This window comes from Halichoerus grypus, chromosome 3 (genome assembly GCF_964656455.1).
Source record: "Halichoerus grypus chromosome 3, mHalGry1.hap1.1, whole genome shotgun sequence".
NCBI classification, from domain to species: Eukaryota; Metazoa; Chordata; class Mammalia; order Carnivora; family Phocidae; genus Halichoerus; species Halichoerus grypus.
The window spans coordinates 88,072,474-88,100,211 of NC_135714.1; the positions used below are offsets into that span (position 1 = coordinate 88,072,474).

Genomic DNA, 27,738 nt, shown 5'->3' on the forward strand with positions numbered 1-27,738 from the left:
CCACCCAGGCACCCCTCATTTAATAGTCTAGGTAGCTTTCTACTCTATATTTTGATCCCAGAAGCTCTGGAATATTCTTAAAATAGTTACTGGAAATGGGCAACTAAAATTATATTCGTACATAATTCTGTAAATTAGAAGTCCCAGCAGTTACCTGAATTAGACTTTGATCCACGTCAGACCACAGTCTTGGAGAAAACTAAAAATATGCCACATGCCTGAAACTGCCTAGTTTTCCAGAAGTCTTTGATCGGTATTAGTTTTGAACGTTTGAGAGCTCTGAAAATGAGGGACCTGTAGGAATATAGTTTATGTGTGAGGGAGGTTACAACTAGCAATTCCAGCGGCTTTATGGGCCCCACCCCCTCTGACTCCCCAGAACCCAGAGTTTATAGACCCAGCCCTAATTACACAGCAGAAAACAAGTTGTCATTTTCGCTGGACATCAGGACGCTCAGAACCCTCGAAGCCCATTCAGATAACCCATGAGGCAGCGGCGCAAACAGGCAGAGCCTTTCCCATTGGAGGACAGTGTGCATAAAGTCAAACCTCTGGGAACCACTGCGCTGGAGTGAGGACTCGGGGGTACAGGACAGGTCTCCACCAAGTAATATGAAGTATAAAAGTACTTGTGGGATTTTTTTTTTTTTGCCTTTTATTTTTTGATCAAGGTTGAATAAAATAAGGGTAAACTAATCAGTTTAGAGCTTCACCCTTAAATGTCCATAAAGGCACAAGGGTACTTTGGACATTTTCAAAATCTAGTTCTCTGAAAATCTGTATAGTCATAGATAGAATAGTTCGTGCCCAAGTTGTGAAAACACTGTTGGATGGTCTCCAAATAAGCCTTGCTTATATAACTCCGGTTAAATCAGTTGCCCCATTTCCCTCTGTGCCCAATTATGTAATATCACCTTAGCTCATTAGTTAATTCCTCTGCGACCGTGGCTCGTTTATACCTTTGATATGTTCTCAAGGGAAGGTTTTATTAATGTAGTGTGTTGACTAGAAACATAGAGCAGTTCATTGAATTCTCTGGCAAAGAGCGCCTTTTTTTAGGAGAGGTTGTTGTCTAGAGCCCTTAGTCTGCTATAACTTCTCCACTCCCCACAGACATTCCTTTTGGGTCCTAACCCTCCTAGATTTATTACAAAAGGTGAACCTTCACTTCTGGAATGTAGGGGTGGGCCGTTCACACGTAAGCCTGTGTGTGAGCCGTGAAACTGGTCTGTTAATGCCACTCTGTATTAATCATTCTTTATTCTGTTAAACATTGGTCTGTATTGCATTGGGAGCAGAAACAACGAGTCAACTAGTTTCTTCCTACCCCCGTTTTTCCTTTAGGTCAATAGTAGGACGCAGATTCTTTTTCATCATTGGAACTTTATACCTGTACCGCTGTATTACGATGTACGTCACCACTCTCCCTGTGCCTGGCATGCATTTCCAGTGCGCCCCGAAGGTAAGCGCCTCTGAGTTCGCAGGTAGAGGAGATGAAAAAAGCACTTCGGGAACACCTGCTCGCTGTACGGCAGGTTCTTCAGACACTCTCAGAGCTGTTAACTGCAGTCTGCTATATTTTTTGTTTCTCTGGATTTGGAGAGAAGACGTTCCAGTATGTTTTCATAAAACGTGTATCTTTGCGCATCAGAAATTGATTTTCTGCTAACCAAAAGTTATAGCGGGGTGTTCAACTCTTCTTTTTTGCCTTCTTTTTTACTTGTCCATGCATTCATTCATCCTACAAGTGTTAAAGCTGCTGTTATGTACCAGGCCGGGCACTATGGCAACAGCAATGACCAAAGCAAAGTTGTTGTTCTTCAAGAATTTATGTTCTATTGAGGGATGACAGCCGAAAACTAAATGCATCACTTGTAACATGATGATAAGTCAGGTCACTATCAGATGAAGAACAGAAAAGCTGAGTAAGGGTAACGGGGACACTGAGGGTAGGTACGACTTCAGAGAGAGAGCAGAGAGGCTTCTGTGGTAGGAAAGCATTGGGGCAAGATAGAGCATGAGGACGTGAGCTGTGTGGATGGGCCACGGAAGTAGCTTAGTCACAGTGGGTTCAAGGGATGGCAGGAGGCCCATGTGGCTGAGTAGAGATGGCACAGGTCATGGGTGCCCCGGGCCCTTTGTGGCCCACTGGAGTGAGGAGAAGTCATTCGATTCAGGATGCGTTCTGAAGGTAAGGCCAACAGGATGTGCTCGTAAGAGAAAGAAGCCAAGGATGACCCCAGAGTTTCTAGCAAATGGAAAGCCAGACTGGCCTTTTGTCGGGATACATTGTGGGAATGAACTCGGAAACGGTCCTAAGCAGGATTTACAGTCTCTCCAGGTAGAGTCATTTCTTGAGAGAGCTGTTAATCATCTTAGACCCCAGTATGCCCTGGTTTATAAAAAAAAAAAAAAAAAAGGAAACTTACAAATCATGTGCTTTCTGGACGAGGGAATGAAGTCTAACATCATGTTTTACTGAACACTAAGCAGATGTCCAAGGTGGAAGGAAAAATAGAGTGGTTCTGAGGAAGTCAGCAGTCTCCCTCACCAAATATAGGTGTGGTTTGGAGAAGCCTTAATTTTCCAAAGCCATCAAAGCAGAAAGTATCTGTAATTAAAACAGTGTACATATTGAATTTAAACATTGGCCGATTTTTAGTGAAACTAATTTAAGGCATGGGAAAAGTTCAGAAAAGTAATAAACGCTTCTAAGGGGGTTATTGCTATGTGTTAAATGAAGAAGTGGGCACAGAAAAGCAGGCAAGCCCATCCCAGTAATGGATGAGGTTTGCGGAGATGAATTGCTATGATTATAGAAAGACAGTAAATTAAAGATCCTCCTCCCTGGAAGAGCTGCAATTTTCAGAAGCCACATCAGTAAACATACCACCGGCCAACCAAGCTACAAGTCTTCACAACGGGGCTCTGGCGGCTCCTCACTAATCCGCCCCCATGTCAGCTGTCAGGACCTATTCCTGCCGCATAAGCAGGCTGGCTGTGGGTGCCTGAGTAAGGGTTCAGTAAGATAAACACACAGATCACTTTAACTGGAGGTGATGTGGTGCTCTAGAACAGGAGTCAGAACGGAGTTCTCAGTGGGGTCCAGCCACGGGCTTTGAGTGCTCCTTAGATTGTTTGTGGTTACGAGGCCGTTAGGTAATCTACCGGCCTCCTCTGTCGTTGGCTCGGTGGAATACCCTCTGAGGCTGTGAACAAGGACGGGACCGTGTAATCCTGAAGTCACTCACAGCGGGGGGGTGTCAAACACAGCCCTCGCTGCCTAACACAGCTTGCTCCTCAGCGGATACCGTCCCCACACGTGATTTCACAAGAGTGGGGAAACCCTTGGCCTTTGGTTTCCCAGCTGCCTTCTCCCTTGTCTGTTCCTGGAGCTCACTTTGGGTCTTTTGCTTACAGTTTGCGTCAGCCCACCCATCCGAGTTTTGGTTTGCAGCCACAAAATCTTGTGTTCAGAGAAGTGTGTTTAAATACATTTTGGGGGGCGCCTGGGTGGCTCAGTTGGTTAAGTGACTGCCTTCGGCTCAGGTCATGATCCTGGAGTCCCTGGATCGAGTCCCGCATCAGGCTCCCTGCTCGGCGGGGAGCCTGCTTCTCCCTCTGACCCTCCCCCCTCTCATGTGCTCTCTCATTCTCTCTCTCTCAAATAAATAAATAAAATCTTTAAAAAAAAAATAAAAAAAATAAATAAATAAATACATTTTGGCCCGGTTATTAGGACTTGGATGAAATGATTTAGCTTTTCAAACCCATTTGGCCATGTGCAAGAATGTCTAGTCCCTTCCCTGAGAAAGCTTTCCTGGCCATGAGTGCCCAAAGGACCCTTCTTCTGAACTGAAGGGACAGTGTGCAGGGTGAGTTTTTTGTTTTGTCATCAGCCGTGTTGGGCTGTCTTGTACTTTCTTGGTGTGGGACGTGGTATGCGGTGGTAACAGCTCCAGGAACCCTTAGAACACGGAGCACCCGTCTGGTGTGGCGCTTGTGATCAATGCCTCTCCTCTTAGTCGTCCACGTCTTCTGTTCCGTACCGAGTCATGGTGTGGAACGGTGTCTGAAAAAATGAGGAAATTAATAGGAACTAGAGTCTTAAGTGGTGAGTGATGGAGGGTCCCAGTGAACCAAAACAGAATTAGGGAAAAAACCCCATTAATCCCAACTCTCACTTAGCCTCCCCTACCCTCCCCAGTTTTCTTTCTACCCTCTTTTTTCCCCCCCTTTCTTGAGGTGCTCTTTAGCATTTATACTGAGCATGAATTGACATCTAGGATAGCAATGACAGGATCAAGGAATTAAGAACTGTGGAAAGACAGAGCAAGAAGAGAGCGTGCTTCCTCTGTTCTGTAAAGGCATAATGAATCCAGGGCTATCAGAAATCTCCATTCACCCTCGCTGCTGAAAGGAAGAGGGGAGAAGACAATGTGTGGCAATAGTTCAGCTCCTGGTCTGCTTAGACCTTTGGGTCCATCTAATCCTGGGTCAAGGGACTGATGACTTTAAGGGTTTCTGCCGTTAGGAAATTAGAGTACTGAGTTGGGACAGGTGAACAGATAAAAAATAAAAAATAATGTTAGGGTTTTGAAATGAAGAATAACGTGTCCTTTTAAACTGGAAACACAGTGGTTGGGCAGCATGTGTACTTTTTAATTTGATCTCAGTGTTAACAGTTGTTTGTGCCAGCCATGTGATAAGAAGTTCCTGAAGGACTGTGATTGATCTGATAAAGCACACGGCTAGAGTCTATCTTCCACATCAAGGGCGTATCACATTATTTCATGTAGTTTGCAATACACCGTTCCTGAGGTGTGCCTGAAATGAGTCCTGCAACTCTGTCAACGGTACTTAACCTTCCCCAGGTATGGATCCTTTGCTGCCTTCTAGATCCTGTCTTTTCAAGGCAAGGTCACCTGTTACTTGGCATGTTGGTTTAAGGACTATTGAGTCTTTTTTTTTTTTTTTTTTTGAAGGTTTTATTTATTCATTTGAGAGAGAGAGAGCCAGAGCAGACGGGAACAGCAGAGGGAGAGGGAGAAGCAGACTCCCCACTGATCAGGGAGCCGGATACGGGACTCGATCCCAGGACCCTGAGATCACAACCTGAGCCGAAGGCAAACGCTTAACCGTTTGAGCCACCCAGGTGCCCCAAGGACTACCAAGTCTTGATAAAATATTTGTGTTCTGGTTTTGCCACCTGGGCTCGCCCTAAGCAAACTTTTGAAGAAAGTTACTTCTCACCTTGCCCTCTAATCCCGGTTTACGGCATTTTCTCTTGTAGAGCCTTATTCTCAACTATCAACCAATCATGGTGTGTTTCCTTTTTACATGGGTCATCTGAATACCAGAAAACTTTCTAGATCCTTATGAATTCTTTTTTTAGTGAGGAAGGTTCTAAGGTCCCCAATAGTGATGTTTTAGGCCAGGAATCCTGCCCGGATTCCTATTGTACTGGATAGGATGGTTTTCTACTTGCTTTAGAGGCTAGCTGAATTTCTCTACTCCCAGACCGTCCTCCCATCTGCCTGTACGCATCCTACCCTCCTTTTCCCCCTTGTATCCACTTGGGCAGGATACTGCCTGTCTTCATTACCTATTTAACCATCATCAAGGCTAGACTGGCCATGCTTCAGGGCCTAGTTGCCCGAAAGGATCATCATTGAGTACAAAAGGCAGCATGTCCTAGACCTGGCCCCCTAGGTCCCAAATGACTAGTCATTAGTGGTCTTTCTGTATTTCTCTTCTCATGTGTACTATTACCTGAATATATTTCTGAGGATCATTCTTTGATTTTTCTAAGCCTGTTCACCTGATACTAGATTGTTCTGAAACTCTCTATCTGGCTCCTGAGCATTTCAGTATTCCAATTTTCCATGCCTACCATTTTGACCCACTCAGTCTACTACTCTTGCCTATTTGCTTCAGTTTTAATGGGATATAAACTTTTGACTATTGGGTCAAACTCCTGTCCTAGCCCATCATTGTTTCCTTTGTCATCATGGTGGCTTCTAAGGACTTCTACACCATTGTCCAAGGGAGCACTCTTGCCCTCTGCAACAGCACACAGATTATTTCCTTGGAGGATGTTTTTCCTGATCAGAGCTACTCATTTTTAAAAGCTGTCAATACATCTCTAATCCATCATTTGCAAACCTATTTAAATTATGTAATGTGTTGCAGCTCCCTTCTTAACTGTAAATGTCTTGATCAGATATTAACACAGCTCTATGCACACTTTAGGCTGCCCACTTAACACAAAGTCCCCGAATACACTTTAGAATATTAGTAATGTGGTATTCAGCTGAATCAAATATTAACCATCCAAAACCCTGACTTCCCCCTACAAAGAGGAAAGAAAGTAGCTTTGATCTTTTTAGTGCATAGCTGTGGTGAAGTCATTGGTTATTAATATTTTTTAAAAGCTTTGCCCAAGGACACACCACCACCAAAACATATTATTAGTAACATACTGAATAATTTAAAACGTGTCACTAAAACTCGCCAGTTCAACGAATAAAACCTAATTGGAGGAGCTTCCACCCTTGGCTTCTTTTTGGCTTTTTAAGTTAAAAGGAAAAAAGCACAACCTGGTAAGCTTTCTAAGTATCACACAAATTAGGCTGAAGTGTGATTTTATCGGCTTGTAAATTTTCTTCCTGATCTTGTGTCTTTCAGCTCAATGGAGACTCTCAGGCAAAAATACAACGGATTCTGCGATTGATTTCCGGTGGTGGATTGTCCATAACTGGATCCCATATCTTGTGTGGAGACTTCCTCTTCAGCGGTCACACCGTTGTGCTGACACTTACTTATTTGTTCATCAAAGAATGTGAGTATAACTCCTTCCCACTCTGTTGACTACTGTGGTGGGAGGGGGATCCCTAAGGCCAGAAATTGATGGGAACCCTTATTCCATTGGGATTGATAGCTATGAAAGAGACAGAGAGGTGTGTGTGTGTGTGTGTGTGTGTGTGTGTGTTTAAGTCATTTCAACTAGTCCTATGTGATTTGGACACTGGAGGCTTAAAACTTGACCCTGGATTCTCTAACATTTAGCATGCCTGCACAATGTCTGTCTCCCTCCTCTTCTCTAGGTATGAAAAGCTATTTTAGTGTTGCAACTAAGAAGAACACAGTGTTAAGTTTATTGCAAACAGAATCAGTGCACTGGAAAGCCAAATGTAAATGACTTATGAGTGAAACTTCCATTGTATGGAACTTCCATTCCATCATTCCAAATAATTTAATGTTTTCCCCTTTTTTAGATGTTTTCTTGTCCCATTCCAATTTCACCATTTTCTAGCCGACTTCTATGATTCAATAGGCATCTTCAAGGAACATTTTGCCAGTATTGATCATTTCTTTGTACAAAACAACATGGAGGCAAGAATGTGAAGTATCTTTCCATATTTATACACTTAATTCCCATTATACAAAATCCTTGTGTATCCTGTCAGCTTTCATGGCTGGTATAATGTCTCCTTCATTGTGGGATCTGTATTTTAGTTGCCTGGCAGATCCCCTTCTTGTAGATTTCTGAGGTTTGATTTAATTAGGCACATCATCTCAACGTCCTTTCAAAGCGAGTGATACTTTCTCCTTCATTGTTGCAACGCTGGTCAGGTTAACCTTCCCCTTTAGTTCCAGAACACTCCACAGTGTTTCTTAGAGCCTTATCTCAACTTTCTTCACTTACTCGGCATTGTAAAGAGGTCTTTTAGCAAAGACCAGCAGAAGGACGCCTCCCCCTCTGATGTCCTGCTTCTTCCACCCTCTCTTGGCCTGTCATTAATCCAAACAGGTTTAGCCTCGCCAGATGGCAGTGTGGACGTCAGAGTTTATCTGTCAGGGGTGCATAAGTGAGTTCTTGTCCCTTGGGTTTCCTGGGGTTTTAGGTTTAAGTTCTGCTTTCAGAGTATTATGACAAAGAGTTGAGGTTCTTTACAGTAGATGAACTGAAGTCTTTTTTTTGGTAAGAATTGTGTAGCTTCTGAATTGTTTCCTTTGTAAATGCCACACACACACACACACACACACACACACACACACACACACGGTACAGAGAGTAGCGTGTTAAGTGCACAGACTTCATCATACCTGACTTTTACGGCAGAGGGCGTTCTGGACCTTTCCCCTTATTTCTGCCCTCAGCCTCACACTGTGGGAGGTGGTAATGGGAAGAAAACCTGAGTCTGTTTCTGCACCAATATCAGGGGGTTATCTCTTCCTTAAATGTCAGTCACTACATTTCCAATACCTAGTTATTGGTTCTGATGAGCCAATAGAGTGATCTGTGCTGTTTATGATTCTAACTCTAACTTTTGTTGGAAAAAGTTCCACCTGTGTGTAAGATCAATTATTTTCCAGTCCAGAGGTGTACTTGAGTTGTAGGAGCTTCTCTCTAATCTGAAAATCATAAGAAATTTATAGAAAAACATGAGGAGGAGGTTGGGGAGGCGTTGCATGTTGGAGCAAAGCCATTGTGGATTCAAAGTAATGAAGAGAATCACCCCAGGAAACTGAAGGTCAATTTTACAAAATAACCGAAGACCAAGGGTTGTTAGCAGCAGTAGCAAAAAGTCATAATACTCTGTGCCAGGCACTGTTCTAAGCCATTGATGCAAAATAGCTCATTTAATCCTGCAGCCACCCCAAGAGAGAAGCACTGTTTTCCCCATTTTTCAGAGAGGAAACTTAGAGAGAATGACTTCCCACGGTCCCCAGTTGGTAATTGCAGGATGGGGTATTCACACTCAAGCAGGCTGACTCCAGAGGTTATGCTATTAATTTCTTGGCTCTGTTTAGAATATTTGGGAACCCAAGTTGTCTGATCTTATAAAATTGCTAAGGAACAGTCTGGGTCTATTGCTCATTATTGTTCTTTCTTTTACTTCAGAGCAATAGCAAGGCAACTTGTGATTATTTTTATGCTTTAATGAAGGCTCTGCAGTATGTAGAGAGATTTGCTTCCCACGGCATGATTTTGGCTTGAAGTTTTTAAAACTGTATTAAGTTTACATACAGCAGGGAAAGAATTATATTCTGCTTTCTCTAATTTTTGGTGAGAAATGAAATGGCAAATCTGTAATGCTTAATACAGACCCTGCTCTAGAGTCAGTTCTGTACATAAACAGAGCATTCCATGTTTGTGCTCGTTTCCTGTGCAATTAGGAAAAACCATCACCTTCTAAATGACACCACGTGTTACTGTTCTGAGGAAGCGGTGCTTCCAATGGCTTCTTTGAGCAGTTTGCTTCTAGAATTAGATGCATTTTCCTATATTTTTTGTTTTCCTGCCTTTTGATCTGTTTGCTCTCTTTCCTTGTTTGCTTGGTTGTCATGAGTAGATTTGAATGTTGTCAAGAGAACAGATGAAAACATGGGACCAGGACCGTTTTTGTGGGCTTTCCACTACTGTACAAATTTTATCACTGGGGCCTAGGTTCCTTATAAAATTAGCCCGAGGAGGTCAGCCTAGCTTTAGAACCAAATGTCTTGCTAGGAGAGGGGGAAATTTTTCTTTCTTTCTTTTCTTTTCTTTCTTTTTTAACCTTGTTACCACAGAAAGTCCATTGTATGACTATTCAATGGCAACTAGGGCTAGGAGCCCACACGGACAAGTGGAGTGGATTAATATTTGTATCGTTATCTTTTAGCTCGATGTTCTCCCTGTGGTAGGACGGGAAAGCAGGAAGGGGTTACCATTTTCCCATTTCTGTTTCAAAATAATTGCTATTAAATCTTTGCTTTGGGTCAGCCACTGTGCTCAGTTAGGGTGCAGTGGTCCCAATGTGGTAGCATACCTGGGAATACATTTTTGTGGAAGAGCAGTGTTAGAATTTCCAGCCATTCCTAAAACTTCATTTTCAGTTCCACAAGTAGTAAAATGACCATTCGGCCCGCCTCTTTACTCCTTGTCTGCTTCAGCTTTGCTTCTTGTGGATAAACAAATACAAAATGGTTCTGGTTTGCCCAAACAGTTTTAACTCATCTAAGGTAATAAATACCAGGGGACCTATCAGAGGTAGCTGGGTCGGTGTGAGACTTCGGGGAAGGGTGGAGTCTGTGGTTCTGCAGAATGCATATTTAGTGAACTCTCCAGATTTCTAAATGTTGGCTCAATTTTGAGTATTCTCCGCCTAACAGAATAGTTGTGGGGCCTGGATCTGGCCACCCAACCTGTAAAGGGTAAGGCCTCTTCCAGCTTTAAAATTCTAGGAGTCCGTCACTTATCTGCTAGAACTTAGTGGCAGGGTGAGCCAGCTGAGAAGGAACAAGGAGCACATTCAAAATGGAAAAGTCAGACTTCCAAATGCAAATGCAGGCTTAGTATCTTACTGTTCCACTTGGGACCAAAAGAGCAACAGCTATTTCACCAAAAACTCTTTTTCATTTGAGTGATACCTGATTTGGTGTTTCCTCTAAACTTCTGGAAATGGATCCTTTTGCTCTTCTACCATGGTTCTGCACTTAGAAATAAATATCACTATGAAGATAAACACAGACAAATAGGAAATAAATCGGTTTGTGAGAGTATTAACTTTGTGAGCTAATAAGTCTTTAAAATAGAAAAAAAGGAAACAGCTATTAAAGAAAAAGAAAAGAGGAAGCTGTTGGTGATGAACCAGAGGGTGCATCTGTGCCTCTGTCCTCAGCACTTGGGTGGGCAAGCTGTGGGGTGCACGGTCCTGCTTCACCTGATGAGCGCTGTCGTTCTCTCTTACAGCCGATCAGTATGATGACCTTCTTAGCGGACTCACTAGGAAGGCTAAAATCCACAAGTGAATGAGCCAGAATCCTAAGCTTTATATAGGGAGCATTTATAGTTGCCATTAGCAATAACAGCATGAAATTGCCGAGAAGCAAAATATTGCTAGCCGCAAGGCTGTTTTTCTCCCCCTGGAGAAATCAGAGTAAGTTTATGTAAGACCTGAAATGAGTCTTGCTTTCTCATTTCCCCCCACATTTTCCTTGACAACTACCCTTGCTTTTGACCCCTACCGCTTTTCTTTCCGATGGGATCCCTTCTGTGAGCTAATATGAGCCAATTCCAACCAACCTAATAAACAATTCTGTTCTCTTCCTTACTGAGTGGCTTAGCAGTGGGCAAGGTCTAGGATGTCTAGAGAATGACTATTCCCCAGGGAATGACTATTAGACCTGCTATCAGTGGTCCTCTTCCTGCTCCCTTCCTATGGAGCAGATCCTAGGCGACTGACGGTGACTCATTGGGGGTTAATCTGTTTTCTTCTTCCGGTGACTTCCTGATCTTAGATTATTCTACTTAAGGTCGTTAGTGTAGACTGTAATCACTGAATTCATCCCTGGGAATCTTATTAACTCTATACTTTTTCTGCTGTCTAGATTCGCCTCGTCACTTCTGGTGGTATCATTTAATCTGCTGGCTGCTGAGTGCCGCCGGGATCATCTGCATTCTTGTAGCGCACGAACACTATACTGTTGATGTGATCATTGCTTATTATATTACAACACGACTGTTTTGGTGGTACCATTCAATGGCCAATGAAAAGGTGAGAACAGTGAAGCCATCCCTGGATAATTTCTTTTCTTTCAATGCAGTGGCCCTTTTTTCATACAGCGGGGTTTCAGAAAGCTTTAGTGGGAATGCCCACTGTCTGCACTCACGTGTGGGGTCTGGGTCAGTTCACTGAAACATATCCCCGCGACTGCCTCTTCAACTAAATAGTGTCACAAATATAGATGACATTTAAGGATAAAAGGGCGGTGTAATCATGGAGCGTGGTGTTTTCCTAATTTGACTAATCGATACCAGAGTTGAAGAAGTATAAATGCTAACTTAAAATAAGGGAACCTTCTCTGTAGAAGCATTGTGGCGCAGCTCGGTAAGACCTGCTCCCTGCCCTCAGAGAACCTAATTTTGAGGAGAAGACGGCAATTATTGTTAAACTTCAGGCAAAATAAGTAGTCCGTGGATTCCTGGATTTGGTACATCTTTTTGTGATACTGTGCTCTCTGGCTTCCCTTCTTATACTTCCTTATTTGTTACTGCTGCCTTCTGTCCCCAGACAACCTTTTCTTTGCTTCTGCTGCTCATGTGGAAAGAGCTAACTCAAAGGCCACATCTTCTGGGAAGCCTTCCTAGCTCCTGCTATCTTCCTGTCATCCCAAGATGGGATGGTTCCTCCCCTTCTCTGTGTTTTCCTAGTCTAGGTGTGTGTGCCTGGTGTCAGAGTGAGTCCGTGTAGCAGGATTTCTCTTTGGGTGGTCCCGCCATATTGTCCGATGCATATAATTTGTGAGCAAATGTCATTCCCAAAGGGTCTAAATCCAACTCTCGTTTAGTGCTATCCACTGATAGATGCCTTTTCTACGGGTTATTTTGTGTCTGTAGCTCTCCTTCCCATTTTGTAGACTCCCATTTCCACCTGCCTTCCTTCTTACACTTCCATCTGGGTATCTCTTGACACCATCAACCCAAAACCTTCACCTCTCACCTTAAATCTGTTCCGCCCTGTGAGTTCACCTTCCACTCTTCCATCTTCCTGGGCCTAGATCCATCTGCTCATGCATCCTGAGAACTGTCCCTCCTGGCCAACTCACACATCCACTCCTGAGTCTCTTACTGGGATTGCAGGCAGAAGAATTTGCATGAGATGGGAAGGGGGAAGGAGCCTGGGACCAGAAATATGTCAGGATCAGGGAAAAGGCACAAAGACAATTACTGCCTGGGTGGCTCAGTCGGTTAAGCATCTGCCTTCGGCTCAGGTCATGATCCCAGGGTCCTGGGATCGAGCCCCGCATCGGGCTCCCTGCTCGGCGGGGAGTCTGCTTCCTCCTCTGCCTACCGCTCCCCCTGCTTGTGCGCTCTCTCTCTCTCTCTGACAAATAAAATCTTTAAAAAAACAAAGACAATTATTGCCTTGTGATCCTGATTCTGCTGCTTTCTCTGTTATGGTACAATGAATGATAATTAAGAAAAAAAATAGGATGCAAATCATGAAAAATAGGTCTCATTTTCCTTTTTATTTTTCTACTTTTTACAGAACTTGAAGGTCTCTTCACAGACGAATTTCTTGTCTCGAGCATGGTGGTTCCCCATCTTTTATTTTTTTGAGAAAAACGTACAAGGCTCAATTCCTTGCTGCTTCTCCTGGCCACTCTCCTGGCCCCCTGGCTGCTTTAAATCTTCATGCAAAAAGTATTCACGGGTTCAGAAGATCGGTGAAGATAATGAGAAATCTACCTGAGGAGTAAAACAAAGGCATCAGCTCTTATACCAAAAGAGTTAACGCTGTAACCAAAGGTATAGTTTTGGGTTTTTATTTTAGAAGAACTGACTGGTAAATGAAGAAGTGGACCAAATTTCGTGTAAATGATTAGAAAGATGAAGTATTACCCTTTGACTGTTTTTTAATTCATCCTGAGAAAGGTATATTCTCCTGCAGCTCTTCATTCATTGGTGACAAGCCCCCAAACTGGGATTTTACTAATGAGCTTGTTAAAGAGGTGCCAAAGAACATACTATTCCTTCTCCTTATTCTTTATTCACTAAAGCCCTCTACAGAATTTTTTCAGGATTTTTTTTTTCCTCCAACGTCAGAAGAATTTGTTAATGTTTTAAATAAAATATCTGGATATATGCAGCTACTGTGTAAATAGAATAACCTAATGTTGAGAGCGGTTTTAGCATTAGGCTTATTAATGAGGGGGAGATCTATCGGTTGTGAGTAAACTTGAGGTGAACTTTGTTTCCACCTTGTCACGGGGAAGGTCAGGGTCAGGTCTGGGCATGTGCACCTGCTGCTACCACCCACTGCACTATGTATCACTTTTACTTTTTTTTTTTTAAACCGATAATTTTCTTAAAAAAAAAAAAAAAAAGAAAGGTGATCCAGTATGGAAGTATTTGACACATCTCACAGATTTTATGCGTGTGTAAATATTTCACTTTAAAATCTCTAGGACAGATACACAGGAAACATGGAGCTATTTCTGTTAAACAAGTGGTCCTGTGTGCACATTTATCTGCTCTCTGCCTGGTAAATTTGCATCTGTGCCGCCCCCCCCCCCGACCCCCTAGGGCAGGTAGCTGCTCCAGCACAGGCTGAAAACACGCATGTATGTGAACGGATGCTCGTGCCACTTGGGGGACAAGCCTGCGTTTCTCTCCCGTCCTACCCTGTGTGAGATCTGTCTTAGAGCGGCTAATCGGCTAATCGGAACTCAGAAATGCAGTTGGTCATGTTTCGCTGGAAACTCTTTCTTCCTAGTTACATTGTACTTTATGGAAAAAGCAAGATGGAGTCTAAAAGTGTAATGTATCCTTGCCTTTTAGCAAGAGACTCAGCTTCTTATAAATGGGTCCTAAGGACATACGCCACAACTAATTTTACTTTGATCCTGAAATTACACCACGGTGCTGCATTATCCTCTCCTGTTGGAATCAGTCTGTTGGACAGTGACAGCGACCCAGTGAAGGGGGGAGCATCGTTTCTAAAGTTCTTTGAGGTGATGCAAAAAGAAGATGGATTTTTAAAAATCAGATCAGATTAATGCTGTCAGGGTTGGTTAATTTCTTGAGCCTTCTAGTAATTCTAAAACGAGATTTATGGTTACAGAATCATCAACCCTAGGTCAGAAGACAGGCCCATGAGGTGGAAGGGGGCAGTTACATTTATATTGAAGGGGAAAAAGTTGAAAATTTCCCTGCACTTAAGAATGAAAAATACCCCTAAATTTGTCATTATAAACTAGTTTGCCTTGATTTGGTACGCAAAATTGACCTTCAGATTGCTTGAGAGAAGCACAATACAAATCTTTTCAGAAGGGTCATTATTTTTGGTGCTAAAATTCTGTGTCTGTATTCAGAATGGCTCTTTCTCTGAGTAACAGAAGAATCACTAAAGGAAAGGTAGTTGAATTCAAAGGCAGGAAAAAAGACATTCTTCATCCAGTTATTTAAAATGAGAATGGAAATCCTGAATATCCTTGGCAGACTTTGAAACGCAAGTAGTTTTCTGGTATTTGTTATTAAGTAAACCAATAAGAGATAGATCTATAGTTTACCGGATGTGCTTAAGCCAGAACTTTGTCTTTCATTTGCTAAATATTGACACTTGTGGTATTTAAGGTGTCGTGCTTGAAAACACTTGAGTTTCAATTCCTGCTGTCCGATTATGAGGAAAAGCATCTGACATGGAAGCCTGGGTTTTGTGCTCCTGACGTTGGTATATTCCTTGAGCATCTAATTCATAACCTGATAGACCTGAGAGCCTTATTCAGCAGTGTCTTGGATAACCTAATTTTCTTCAACTTAAATAAGGAAAAGTATTTAAGATTTAAAAATCATGGTGTGTTGATTGTTGGAGACCCTTGAAACAGTAAACCTTGCATTTTAGTCAAGTGATGCAGTTTTTTAAAAAATACCATCACCTTTTAAAGAACTTTAAAAACCTCTCTGACCTCACGTGTGGAGACACTATTACTGCTCACGTGTTCCTTACATGTACGTGTCACAGGTGTCTGATAGACACACAGGAAGCATGTGATTTGAAAAGGAGGGAAAACACCAAAGTTTCAAGATGGGAAAATAAAAGAAATAGAGAAACTCATTTACATTTAGCAAAGCAAACTTGAAGCTTAACCTAACATGCCCCTTTGGGATAGAAAACTTAAACAATTATGATCTTGCCTTTGAAACAGTGAATTTTGGGAGCTCCTTTTCCTTGCTAATTACAATACGAGATCTTCTCCATTATCCTTTTTTTTTTGTAAACCAGTGCTCCCGTTTGAAGCTTTTCTTGGAATTGAGTTCTGTGCAATATCTATAACAGGATTCCCATAAATTAGGCATATTTTTTCTAAATTCTTTCAAATGGAAATGGGTTCCTCTCAGATTCTATTTTTTGAGCTCCTCCACAGCTCTGAAAATAAAGCATTGCTCCTGATTCCACCCAGAGTGATTTTAAATTTGTTATTTAATTTACTGGCATCTTGGGAAACAAGTTGTGCTGAGGAAGGAAGGCTGTTTTGAGCGAGCCCGGGCCCCCGGTCTGGGGTAATGAGGACCTTGCCTAAGGTTCTTTGCTGTATAGCAGTGCCCCCTAGTGGAATTATGTTATATGACTTGGAACGCAAACTTGCCACTTTTTAAAGTATATTTTCAAGTTTTTAAAAGGCATTGGTTTGGTTGTTGTTTTTTTGTTTTGTTTTGTTTTTGCCAATAATCTGAAAGCATCATGCAAAAGGGATTATTTTAAAGGTCTTTTAAACCTTTCCCAAAGGGAAAATGTGCTTAGATCCCAGGGAGTTACAATTCTAATCCTTTGTCCATTTGATCAAAGAAAATTTGCAGACCATTTTACCTCTCATTATCACAATCATTAATGTCTCCCTTTATAACTACCTATAGTTTGTTTACTTTGAAACACCAGGTTGGCAGTCTTTCTTATTTTGTATTTGTATTTTTTTTTTTTACATGCTAAAGCTCATGCAGCTTCTTTTTTAATTAAAAGTTCACATCTTGTTTCTTCAATATTTTAAGCATTTCCTTTTTATTTGTCATTTTTGTTTTGCACTGTAAAACTTTTTAAAAATTTAAGCCGGTCTTAACATATTCACTTCTGTACTGCAAGGAAGTGTGAGAAGGAATTTCTTGATAAATGAGTTTACAAGTTTTAAATCGAGCATATTTTAAGTAATATGCCATGTGTTGAAGGCTTTTCTATTTGTATGTATAAAGGTTTCTGGTATTTTTTTTAAATGTCATTGTGTTGCAATAATTTAACTCCTTTGACTTACTTGCTAAAAATATTTCTTCTATTAAGAAGTGCTCTTGACTTCAATACCTAAACACTGAAAATCATGTCAGAGGTACCCAAAGATAAGTTTTTATACAGATACACACCTTTTAAGTTCTGATTTATTACTCATTAATCTAACTATGCTGTGTTCTAAATGAATCATGAATGAGAATAGTTCTTTATTATGGAATTATTTAAAACTGTCCTTTAAAAGAAAAAAAAAAAAAGAAACTGTAAACATAAGCTAATCTAGTTGCCAAGTTGGAATTCATTATTTAATTTACCTCCTATGCAATGATTAATGCTGCAAAATGTATGGTTATGTTACAGTATATTCATAAAAGAAACATCATTACAAGGTGAGAGGTAGCCTGTTGCATTCTTTCGGAAATTTACTGTACTGTTTCAATGTGTTAAGTGCCTTGTTGTAAAGTAAAATTTTAAGTCTAGAATTCATTATTTTCCTGACATATTTTTCATTATAATATATACTGTATGCTATTGTAATAGTTTTATTAAATGCTTATATTTTAATCAAACATGTAAATTTCAGAAGCTCTTTTCTCCTTCCCCTAATACCTTAGTCATTGGTCTCTCATATGGGATTTGTGTTCAGGTTTGTTGTTGTTTTTTAAAGAGGAAATTATCTTTGTTTAGAAATGTTTTCCGTGCTTGTGCTTTTGTGTTCGTAAAAACATTTCAGGAGGTATTTAGGAGTGGAACTGTAGTTTATACTTCTAAAAATGCCATTTTACATTTACATTTTAAGTGCCTAATTGTTAAAAACTAATTTATGTTTCTACTCTAAAGAGCATATGTGTGCTTGGTTTCTAATCTCCTTGGCTTTGCTTTAAAAAAAAAATAGCAAAAAAAAAAAAACAAAAAACAAAGAGCCTATACTTTGTATTTACCAATAAACCACAGTGACATCAACAGTCTTTTCAAAATTAGTAATACTGTTTCTATTTTAAAAAATGTGTTTTCTTTAAAGGTTTTAAATTTTTGTTTGGTTTTAAGTACTTCTTAAAACCACAAGAGGATTATTTTCTCCAAGCACTATTTTAAAAATAAGGTGATAACCTTCAATTGATAGAACCATAAGTAAACTGGAATGTGTTATTTTTCCCACCCTCGGACTTAAGGTGAAAAATAATTCAGAGCAGTGTAAGGTCATTCGTGGAGAAGTAAAAAAATCAGCTACACGCTCCATAATTCTGATTTCCACTGTTTGCAAAAGGACAAAATCATTAATTCTTCAAGGCAAGCAGAGTCCTTTCTGTTCCTCAGTTCTCCCGACCCTCCTGAAAGAAATGTCCTCCTCATGCCTTCCCTAATGGGGCACTGGGGTGATGTCTTCTCGTAGACTTGTAACCATCACTGCCTCCCTAGATGGCAGCAAGTTGCTTTTGGAGCCTTGAGGGAAGATGAAGGCTGGACCCACCGAGGGCAGATTTAGTAAAAGCAGTTCAGTGGGGCAAGGGGAGTAAGATCATACGGTTCAAAGGTTAAGGTGTGGGATAGAGTTCCGGTTTTTTCTTTAGATGATCTGGCCACGATAGAGTACAGATTGGAATAGTCTTTCTGCCACCCGCACCCGAGCCTTGGATGGAAAGCTCATTTCACTGATGATCCCGTTCTCCTGCGTGAAACATTGGCCTGCGGGTTCCGTTGGCCATAGGCTTGAAGACTGTCCTCATCTAGAAGGCATTACACAAGGAACTGAGGCCATGCTCTGTAAACCTTGACATCTAACATTTCCTTTTCTTCTAATAGATGAGACTACCAGAAGCAGAGTAACGGATTACTCACTAATGTTAGTTAGAATAGGAATGGATTATGGAGTACTATGTGTTATACAGTTATTTTATGCTTGACATACATTCTTTAATCTTCACAAAACCCTGTGAAGTAGGTAAGGAAAGGAGCGGTGACCCCATTTTGTGAGATGAAAGAGTTCTTAAGCAAGCTGGAACTTGAGTTTTGTTGTCTCTCTTTTGTTGCCTTCCTGTCCTAATTACTATGGCCCCCATCATCATTCGTTAGAGGTGTGTGTGTGTGTGTGTGTTTTGAGGGGGAGTTTAGTCCCTTATCAGCCAGTTAGTTTATTAAGAGGGAAACTGGTCCTTGGAACAGTTTTTTTGTCAAATGCTACTACTTTATCTTATACTTGCAATTTACTGCATATCGGAGGGGAGAAAAGTCAGCACTAAATGCCTTGAATGCAAAAGAATCCCCAAGTGTTTGAGCTCACAGATTTGCTGGACAAAAGCAAACTCACTGCGAGAATCACTTACAGGATAGCACATTATCATGCGCTTTTGTCTTAAACAGGTTAACGCAGGGCGCCTGGGTGGCTCAGTTGGTTAGGTGACTGCCTTCGGCTCAGGTCATGATCCTGGAGTCCCAGGATCGAGTCCCGCATCGGGCTCCCTGCTCAGTAGGGAGTCTGCTTCTCCCTCTGACCCTCCCCCCTCTCATGCTCTCTCCCTCCATCTCATTCTCTCTCTCAAATAAATAAAAACTTAAAAAAAAAACAGGTTAACGCAGGGGACAAGGGCTTTATCTCTAACTGCGACGCTCTCGGGATTATTCCTGAAGGAAGGTCAAAAGGAAAGATGGGATGACCCATGTTCAGAGGACAACAACAGTCTGAGGAAATGGAACGGGGGTCTTGGGAGTCATTGTAGTCCGCGTTGATTCTAGACTCACCGAGGACCAAAGTGAATCCATAGGAATTTTTGGTCCTGCCGTGAACTAGTGAGTTCTCGGTTCTAAAAATCAGCCCAAGGCACCATGTGTGCTGCTTCTGGACAGGTTTCTGGGTGCATGACTTCAGTGCTTAAATCCAAGCACTTATCTTTTTCTTTCAAAGTTCCCTAAATGTTGTATTTCTTTGGGTAAAGAGAAGAGAAGCTCGTTTTGAGTTAGCCACCGTGTGTCAGGCGCCGCTCAGTTGCTTTACTGGTATTTAGCGCTCACAGCACGCCCGCCGCCCCGGGGGGGTCTGCTCACACTCCCTCTCTAACTGAGGGAACTCCAAGGTAAACGGGGGGGGGGGGGGGGGGGCAAGGAGCACAGCGATACCAAGCCCAGGAATGCCAAAACCCGTAATTTTCCTGTTGCTCCAAAGTAACAGTCATGCGTGAGTGAGGAATTCCGGAAAAGAAGAAAAGCCTCTTCCAGCAATCTTTTGACAACCAGGTTTTGTGTTGTTGGACCAGAGTTGAGGAGTGCTCGAGAGTGAGCCATGTAAGCATCTTTGACCCACATTTTGACCATTGATGTGGTGAATGGGGCAAAACCTTGTTGCCCCCATCCCCCTCGTTCCATCGCACACCTGCTCGAGGCCAACGGCAGAGGGGCTCTGGGCCTGTAAGGAGACCCCCCCCAGAGCACACCCAAGACCCCCAGGCATGCAGCTCTTTGCTGGGAGGAGACGGCACTTTTGAACGTATTTTGTATTACATCCGGTTTCCCAGCCCGTGTTTGAAGGGAATGTTTGACATTGGACACTGGGAAAAAGACATTTCCCTGGTATCTTAGTCCATTTGGGCTGCTCTAACAGAATACCATAAACCAGGTGCCTTCAACAACTGACATCTGTTTCTCACAGTTCTGGAGGTTGGGAAGCATAAGATCAGGGTGCTGGCGTGGTCGGGTTATGGTGAGGACTTTCTTCTGGTTTCCTCACATGTTTGGGGTGGGAGGTGGGTGAGGAGAGAAAGCTTTCTGCTACCTCTTCTTTCAACAACACTAATCCCATCGTGGGGCCCCTCCCCTCCTGACTTCGTCTAAACCAAATGACTTACCAGAGATCTCGCCTTCTAGTACCATCCTATTGGGGTTAGGGTTTCAACATATAGATTTTATTGTAAATATGAGGGTTCTTTAAATTGTAAGAACTTAAAAATGAAACATTTTCTTCATACAAGATACAAATCCTTGTCATGTTATGCAAGCTTTTGGGTTTCAGTTGAGAACATGCCAGTGTTTAAGCTTATTTCCAAAGGGCTCTGCCTGCCTTCCCCACATTTTGTACACTAATCAGACACATGAATTGTTTCTATCTCTCCAGAAACATCCAGAAAAAATGAGTGGTGAATTGCTAGTGTGGAATTATTTTTTATTAGAAAAAAATAATTATTTTTCTTATTTTCTAATAAAAAGAATTCATTCAGTAAAATAATCCATGGCTCACGCTGGCTCTACTGCCCCAACCATGAAATTAAGAGTGATCATTTTATCTCAGTCACGTGAAGCTACAGCTAGTTCATCACAGTGAGATCAACATTGTGCTGCCAACAAAGTTCCTAGATTCCACCAGTAACTAATCTAGTGAGCTGACTTCTACATGACCTGTGTATGTATTGGGGGGAACACCAGAATCCAGGCAATTCCCAAACAGCCTTGAGATTAAGTTATATTAAAGAGAGTTAAACTCAAAAGCAGAAAAAGTCATTAAAGGCTGTTTTGCGATCAACAACCTTCCCAGGAGATATAAGAAATCCACTGCTGGAGCTATTTAACATGACATTGCTCAAACATAAAAATGCACAACATGGAAACCAACCAAGACATTCTTAACCAATGGGTCAAAGAAGAAATCACAAGGGAAATTTGAAAATACCTTGAAACAAATGACAACGAAAACACAGCATACCAAAATTTACAGGATACAGTGAAAGTGGGAAATTTATAGCTGTAAATGCATGCATTATAAAAGAAAGATCTTAAATCAATAACCTAACTGTAGACCTTAAAGAACTAGAAGAAGAAGAGCAAACTCAACTCAAAGCTAGCAGGTGGAAGGAAATAAAGAGTGGAGCAGAGATAGGAATAGAAAAACAACAGAGAACTCAATGGAACCAAAAGTGGGTTCATTGAAAAGAGCAATAGAATTGATAAACGTTTCACGGGAATGACTGAAAAAGAGTGAGAAGGCTTAAATTACTAAGAATGAAAGTGGGAACATTACTAGTGATTTTATAGAAATAAAGTTTTTAACAGTACTATGAGTAATTGCAAATTGGTAACCTATATGAAACAGATAAATTTCTAGAAACATAAAACCAACCAGTGCTGAATCATGAAGACAAAGTATCTGAATAGACCTATAACTAATAAGGAGACTGAATCAGTAATCAAAAACCTCCCAACAAAGAAAAGCCCTGGACCAGATGGCTTCCCTGGTGAATTCCGCCAGTAATTTAAAGAATTAGCACGAGGAGTGCCTGGGTGGTTCAGTCGGTTAAGCATCTGACTCTTGATTTCGGTTCAGGTCATGATCTCAGGGTTGTGAGATTGAGCCCCACATTGGGGCTGGTATTCTCTCTCTCTCTCTCCCTTTGCCCCTTCCCCCTTTCTCCCTGTCTTAAAAAAAAAAAAAAATAACACCAATCTTTCTCAAGCTCTTCCAGCAAATTGAAGAGAACACTTCCTAATTTATTCTATGAGGCCAGAATGACTGTGACACCAAATCCAGGCAAAAACACTACAGGAAAAGAAAACTTCAGACCAACATCCCTTATGAATACTGATACAAAAATCCCCAACAAAATAGTAGCAAACTGAATTTAGCAGCATATTAAAAGGATTATATACCATAACCAAGAGGGACTTAGTCCTGGAATGCAAGAGTGATTTAACATGAAAATCAACATACTACATTAACAGAAAGAAGGAGGGGGGAAAAAATTATTTCGATTGAGGCAGAAAAAGCATTTGACAAAATTCAACACCCTTTCATAATAAAAACACTCAACAAACTAAGAATGAAAGGAAACTACCTTGACATAATGAAGTCTATATATGAAAACCCCACAGCTAACACCATATGCGGTGTTTTTCCTCTAAGATCAGAAGAAGAGATGCCCAGTCTTGCCACTTCTACTCAATAACAGTGTTGAAAATTCTAGCCAGAACAGTTAGGCAAGAAAAAGAAAAAGCATCCAAATTGGAAAGGAAGAAGTAAAATTAATTCTGTTTACAAGTAATATGGCCTTATATGTAGAAAACTAAAGATTACACACACACACAACACACACAAAGACTATTAGTTCAACAAATGGTATTGGGAAAACTGGACAGCAACATGAAAAAGAAGCTAGACCACTTTCTTATACCATACACAGAAATAAATTCAAAATGGATTAAAGACCTAAATGTGAGACCTGAAACCATAAAAATCTTAGAACACAGGCAGTAACCTTTTTGACATTGGTTGTAGCAACTTTTTTCTAGATATGTCTCCTGAGGCAAGGGGAACAAAAGCAAAAATAAACTATTGGGACTTCATCAAAATAGAAAGCTTCTGGGCGCCTGGGTGGCTCAGTCGTTAAGCGGCTGCCTTCGGCTCAGGTCACGATCCTAGAGTCCTGGGATCGAGTCCCACGTTGGGCTCCCTGCTCAGCGGGAGCTTCTCCCTCTCCCACTCCCCCTGCTTGTGTTCCTGCTCTCGCTGTCTCTGTCTCTGTCAAATAAATAAATAAAATCTTAAAAAAAAAAAAGATTTAAAAAAAATAGAAAGCTTCTGCGCAGCAAAGGGAACAATCAACAAAACTAAAAGTCAACCTGCAGAATGGGAGAAGATATTTGCAAATGACATACCCTATAAAGAGTGTGTATGTGTGTGTGTGTGTGTGTGTGTGTGTGTGTGTAAAATACATAACTATTAAAGAATTTAATTCCATACTAAAACCCAAATAATCCAATTTAAAAAATGAGCAAAAGACATCCAGATGGCCAACAGACACATGAAAAAATGTTCATCACTTACCATCGGGGAAATGCAAATCAAAACTACAAGGAAATATCTCACACCTGTCTGAATGGCTAAAATCAACAACACAAGAAACAACAGGTGTTGGCAAGTATGTGGAGAAAAAGGAAGCCTAGTGCACTGTTGGTGGGAATGCAAACTGGTGCAGCCACTGTGGAAAACAGTATGGAGATTCCTCAAAAATTTAAAAATAGAACTATCCTATGATCCAGCAATTGCTCTACTGGATATTTACCCAGAGAATACAAGAACACTAATTCAAAAGGGATACATACACCCATATATTTATAGTAGCATTATTTACAATAGCCAAATTATGGAAGCAGCCCAAGTGTCCATGATGAATGTATTCTAAAGAAGATGTGATACACACACATGCACACACACACACACACAATGGAATAAAAAAGAATGAAATCTTGCCATTTGTAATGACATAAATGGACCTAGAGAGTATAATGCTAAGCCAAATAAGTCAGAGAAAAACAAATACCATATGATTTCACTCACGTGGAATTTAAGAAACAAAACAAGCAAACGGAAAAGAGACAAACCAAGAAAAAGACTCTTATGTATAGAAGTCAAACTCACGATTCCCAGAGGGGGTGGGGTGGGGGATGGGTTAATTAGGTGATGGGGATTAAGGAATGCACTTGTGACGAGCACTGGGTGATGTATGGAATTGTTGAATCACTATATTGCACACCTGAAACTAATATAACACTGTTAACTAACTGGAATTAAAAAATTAACAAGTCTGGGAATTTTTTAAAAATGCAATCATCAACCAAAAGAGGGATTTGTCCTTTACATATTTAATTCTGAGCTTGGACTAGGAATGATTATTTTCCTTCATCTCCGTTATCCTGGAACTGTAAGACCCATACACAGCTCCAGTGGGGAGAAAACTGGATGGAACCATTTGACTGAAAGCCCATGTCCAAGGTAAGAGGAAAAAGCCAGGACACTGCAGAAGGGTCAGGCATAAATAGAAGGTGAAGACAGAAGGACACCAGAGAGAAGGGACTCATTATAGACTTGATAGAGACTCAAGAAGGAAAATGAGTTTTGCAACAACTTCTAGGCTTCGTGCATAGACCTGTCTAAAAAGATATATAAATTATATATATTACTAGGCATTTACCTATTTAGGAGAGACCAATTCATACAAATGTCAATACTTAGAAGACATACAGGAGTGGAATAAATAGCTATTTAGGAACAAAGATTCTGGGGCACCTGTGTGGCTCAGTTGCTTAAGCATCCAATTCTTGATTTCAGCTCAGGTCATGATCTCAGGGTTATGAGACTGAGCCCCACATTGGGTTCCATGCTGGGCATGGGGCCTGCTTACAATTCTCTCTCTCCCTCTCCCTCTGCCCGTAAGCCCCCTCTCAAAAGAAAGATTCTGTTGCATTTTGTATTGTCTTACACATATTATAGAGCTTGGAGAGGAGAAAATAGCCTTCTCTTAGAAACTTTTTTTTCAGAGATGCAGGGATTGCCTAGAAATGGACCTCAGCTCCTTACTGAGCCCCCTTGTTTGAAATGCTAAACGAGTCGTTCCCATGTTACTAGAACCAGCCATCTAGTTTAGCTTATTATTGTCTCCTGTCTTGAATTGACTGATAAAATAAACATTTTTTGAAAAGACTATCAGATCTAATAAATGACTTCAAAGTTGCAGGATACAAAATAAACACAAAAATCAGTCACATTTCTGTATTTTAAAAACAATCTGAAAAGGAAATTAAAACAATTTCATTTACAGTAGCATCAAAAAGAATAAAATAGGAATAAATTTAACCAGGGGGATGAAAGACTTCTATACTAAAAGTACTGAATAAATGGGAAGACATCCCATGTTCATGGATCGGAAGACTTATTTTGTTAAGATGAGAATACTACCCAAAGCAATCTACAAATCCAATGCAATCTTTATAAAATCTCCATGGTGCTTTTTATAGAAATAGAAAAACTCATCCAAAAGTCCATATGGAATTTCAAAGGATAAGAGCAAATTTCAAGGGATAAGAGCAAAATTGCCAATGTAGCCAAATTTGCCAAAATAGCCAAAATAATCTTGAAAAAGGAAATAGTTGGAGATCTCACACTTCTTGATTTCAAAACTTACTATAAAGGTACAGTAGAAGGGCGTCTGGGTGGCTGAGTTGGTTGTCTGCCTTCAGCTCAGGTCATGATCCCAGAGTCCTGGGATTGAGTCCTGCATTGGGCTCTCTGCTCAGTGAGAAGTCTGCTTCTCCCTCTACCCCTCCCCCCTGCTTGTGATCTCTCTCTCTCTCTCTCTCAAATAAATAAAATCTTAAAAAAAAAAAGTTACAGTAGTCTAAATAGTATGGTACTGGGGTGCCTGGGCGGGTCAGTTGGTTAAGCATCCGACTCTTGGTTTCAGTTCAGCTCATGATCTCAGGGTCATGGGATTGAGCCTCGCATCAGGCTCTGCACTCAGCAGGGAGTCTGCTTGGGATTCTCTCCCTCTACCTCTGCCCCTCCCCCTGCTCCCTCTCTCTCTCTCTCTAAAATAAACAAATCTTTTTTATTTTATTTTATTTTATTTATTTGTTTGAGAGAGAGAGAGCATGAGCAGGGAGGAGGGGTAGAGGGAGAGGGAGATGCAGGCTCCCTGCTGAGCTGGGAGCCTGATGCAGGACTTGATCCCAGGACCCTGGGATCATGACCTGAGCCAAGGCAGCCACTTAACCGACTGAACCACCCAGGCACCCAATAAATAAATCTTTAAAAACAAAACAAAACAAAAAAACAGTATGGTACTGGCATAAGGTTGGACATATAGGCCAACTGATAGAATAGAATAAAGAACCCAGAAATAAAACCTTACATAATGGTCAACTGATTTTCAACAAAGGTGCCAATACCATTCAGTGGGGAAAGGACAGTGTTTTCAACAAATAGTGGTGGGAAAGTTGGATATTCACATGCAAAAGAATGAAGTTGATACTTTACATAAAAAAATTAATCTAAATTTAAGAGCTAAAACTAAAACACTCTCAGAGGAAAATGTGTAAATCTTCATGACCCTGGATTAGGCAATTTTTTTTTAAAGATTTTATTTATTTATTTGAGAGAGCACAAGCAGGGGGAGCAGCAGAGGGAGAGGGAGAAGCAGACTCCCCACTGAGCAGGGAGCTTGACACGGGGCTCGATACCAGGACCCTGAGATTATGACCCGAGCTGAAGGCAGACATTTAATGGACTGAGCCACCCAGGCACCTCTAGGCAATCATTTCTTAAGCATGACACCAAAAGCACAGGAAAGAAAAAAAATAGATAAACTGGACTTAATCAAATTAAAAACCTTGCACAAAGGACAATCACAAAATGGGAGAGGGGCGCCTGGGTGGCTCAGTCGGTTAAGCGTCTGCCTTCCGCTCAGGTCATGATCCTGGGGTCCTGGGATCGAGTCCCACATTGGGCTCCCTGCTGAGCAGGGAGCCTGCTTCTCCCTCTGCCTGCCACCCCTCCCCCACTTGTGTTCTCTCTCTGTCAAATAAATAAAATCTTTAAAAAAAACCTTAAAATGTGAGAAAATATTTGCAAATCATATACCTGATAAGAGATTAATATCCAGAATATATAAAGAACTACAACTCAACAATAAACAGCCTGATTCACAAGTAGGCAAAGGACTTGAATAGATATTTCTCTACAGAATATATACAAATGGCCCATAAGAACACAAAAAGAGGCTCAGCATTATCAGTCATTAGAAAAATGTAAATCAAAAGCACAAGGTACCACTTTATACACATTAGAGTGGCTACTATGGAAAAAAGATGGCTATTAAGAAAAGAAAACAAAAGAAAATAACAATTATTGGTGAGGATATAGAGAAATTGGAACCCTTGTCACTGGTATCGTAGGGATGTAAAATGGTGCAGCCACTGTGAAAAACAGTTTGATGATTCCTCAAAAAGTTGAATATAAACTTGCTATATGATTCAGCAATTCCACCCCTAGATATATACCCAAAATAACTGAAAGCAGGTTCTCAACAGATATTTGTACACCCATGTTCATAGCAGCATTATTGCCAATAGTGCAAAGTGGAAACAATCCAAATGTCCATCGATGGATGAACAGATAGAGAAAATGTAGTATATACATACAATGGAATATTATTCA

The 27,738-nt window shown here is 41.0% G+C and overlaps 1 protein-coding gene across 4 annotated transcripts in view; it reads left to right on the forward strand.

Annotated features, from left to right (window-relative positions):
- The window catches only part of SGMS2 (sphingomyelin synthase 2), an 82,799-nt gene extending 65,065 nt beyond the window's left edge, over positions 1 to 17,734 (forward strand). For 3 of the 4 annotated variants that reach the window (XM_078069054.1, XM_078069055.1, XM_036119915.2), the window contains exons 3-6: positions 1,345 to 1,462; positions 6,688 to 6,841; positions 11,377 to 11,543; positions 13,038 to 17,734. In XM_078069054.1, the coding sequence (XP_077925180.1) occupies positions 1,345 to 1,462; positions 6,688 to 6,841; positions 11,377 to 11,543; positions 13,038 to 13,241 (643 nt within the window). In that variant the 3' untranslated portion in view covers positions 13,242 to 17,734. The remainder of the gene's footprint in view (positions 1 to 1,344; positions 1,463 to 6,687; positions 6,842 to 11,376; positions 11,544 to 13,037) is intronic. The other variant, XM_078069056.1, reaches the window with a different exon arrangement.
- Positions 17,735 to 27,738: the final 10,004 nt, after the last annotated feature.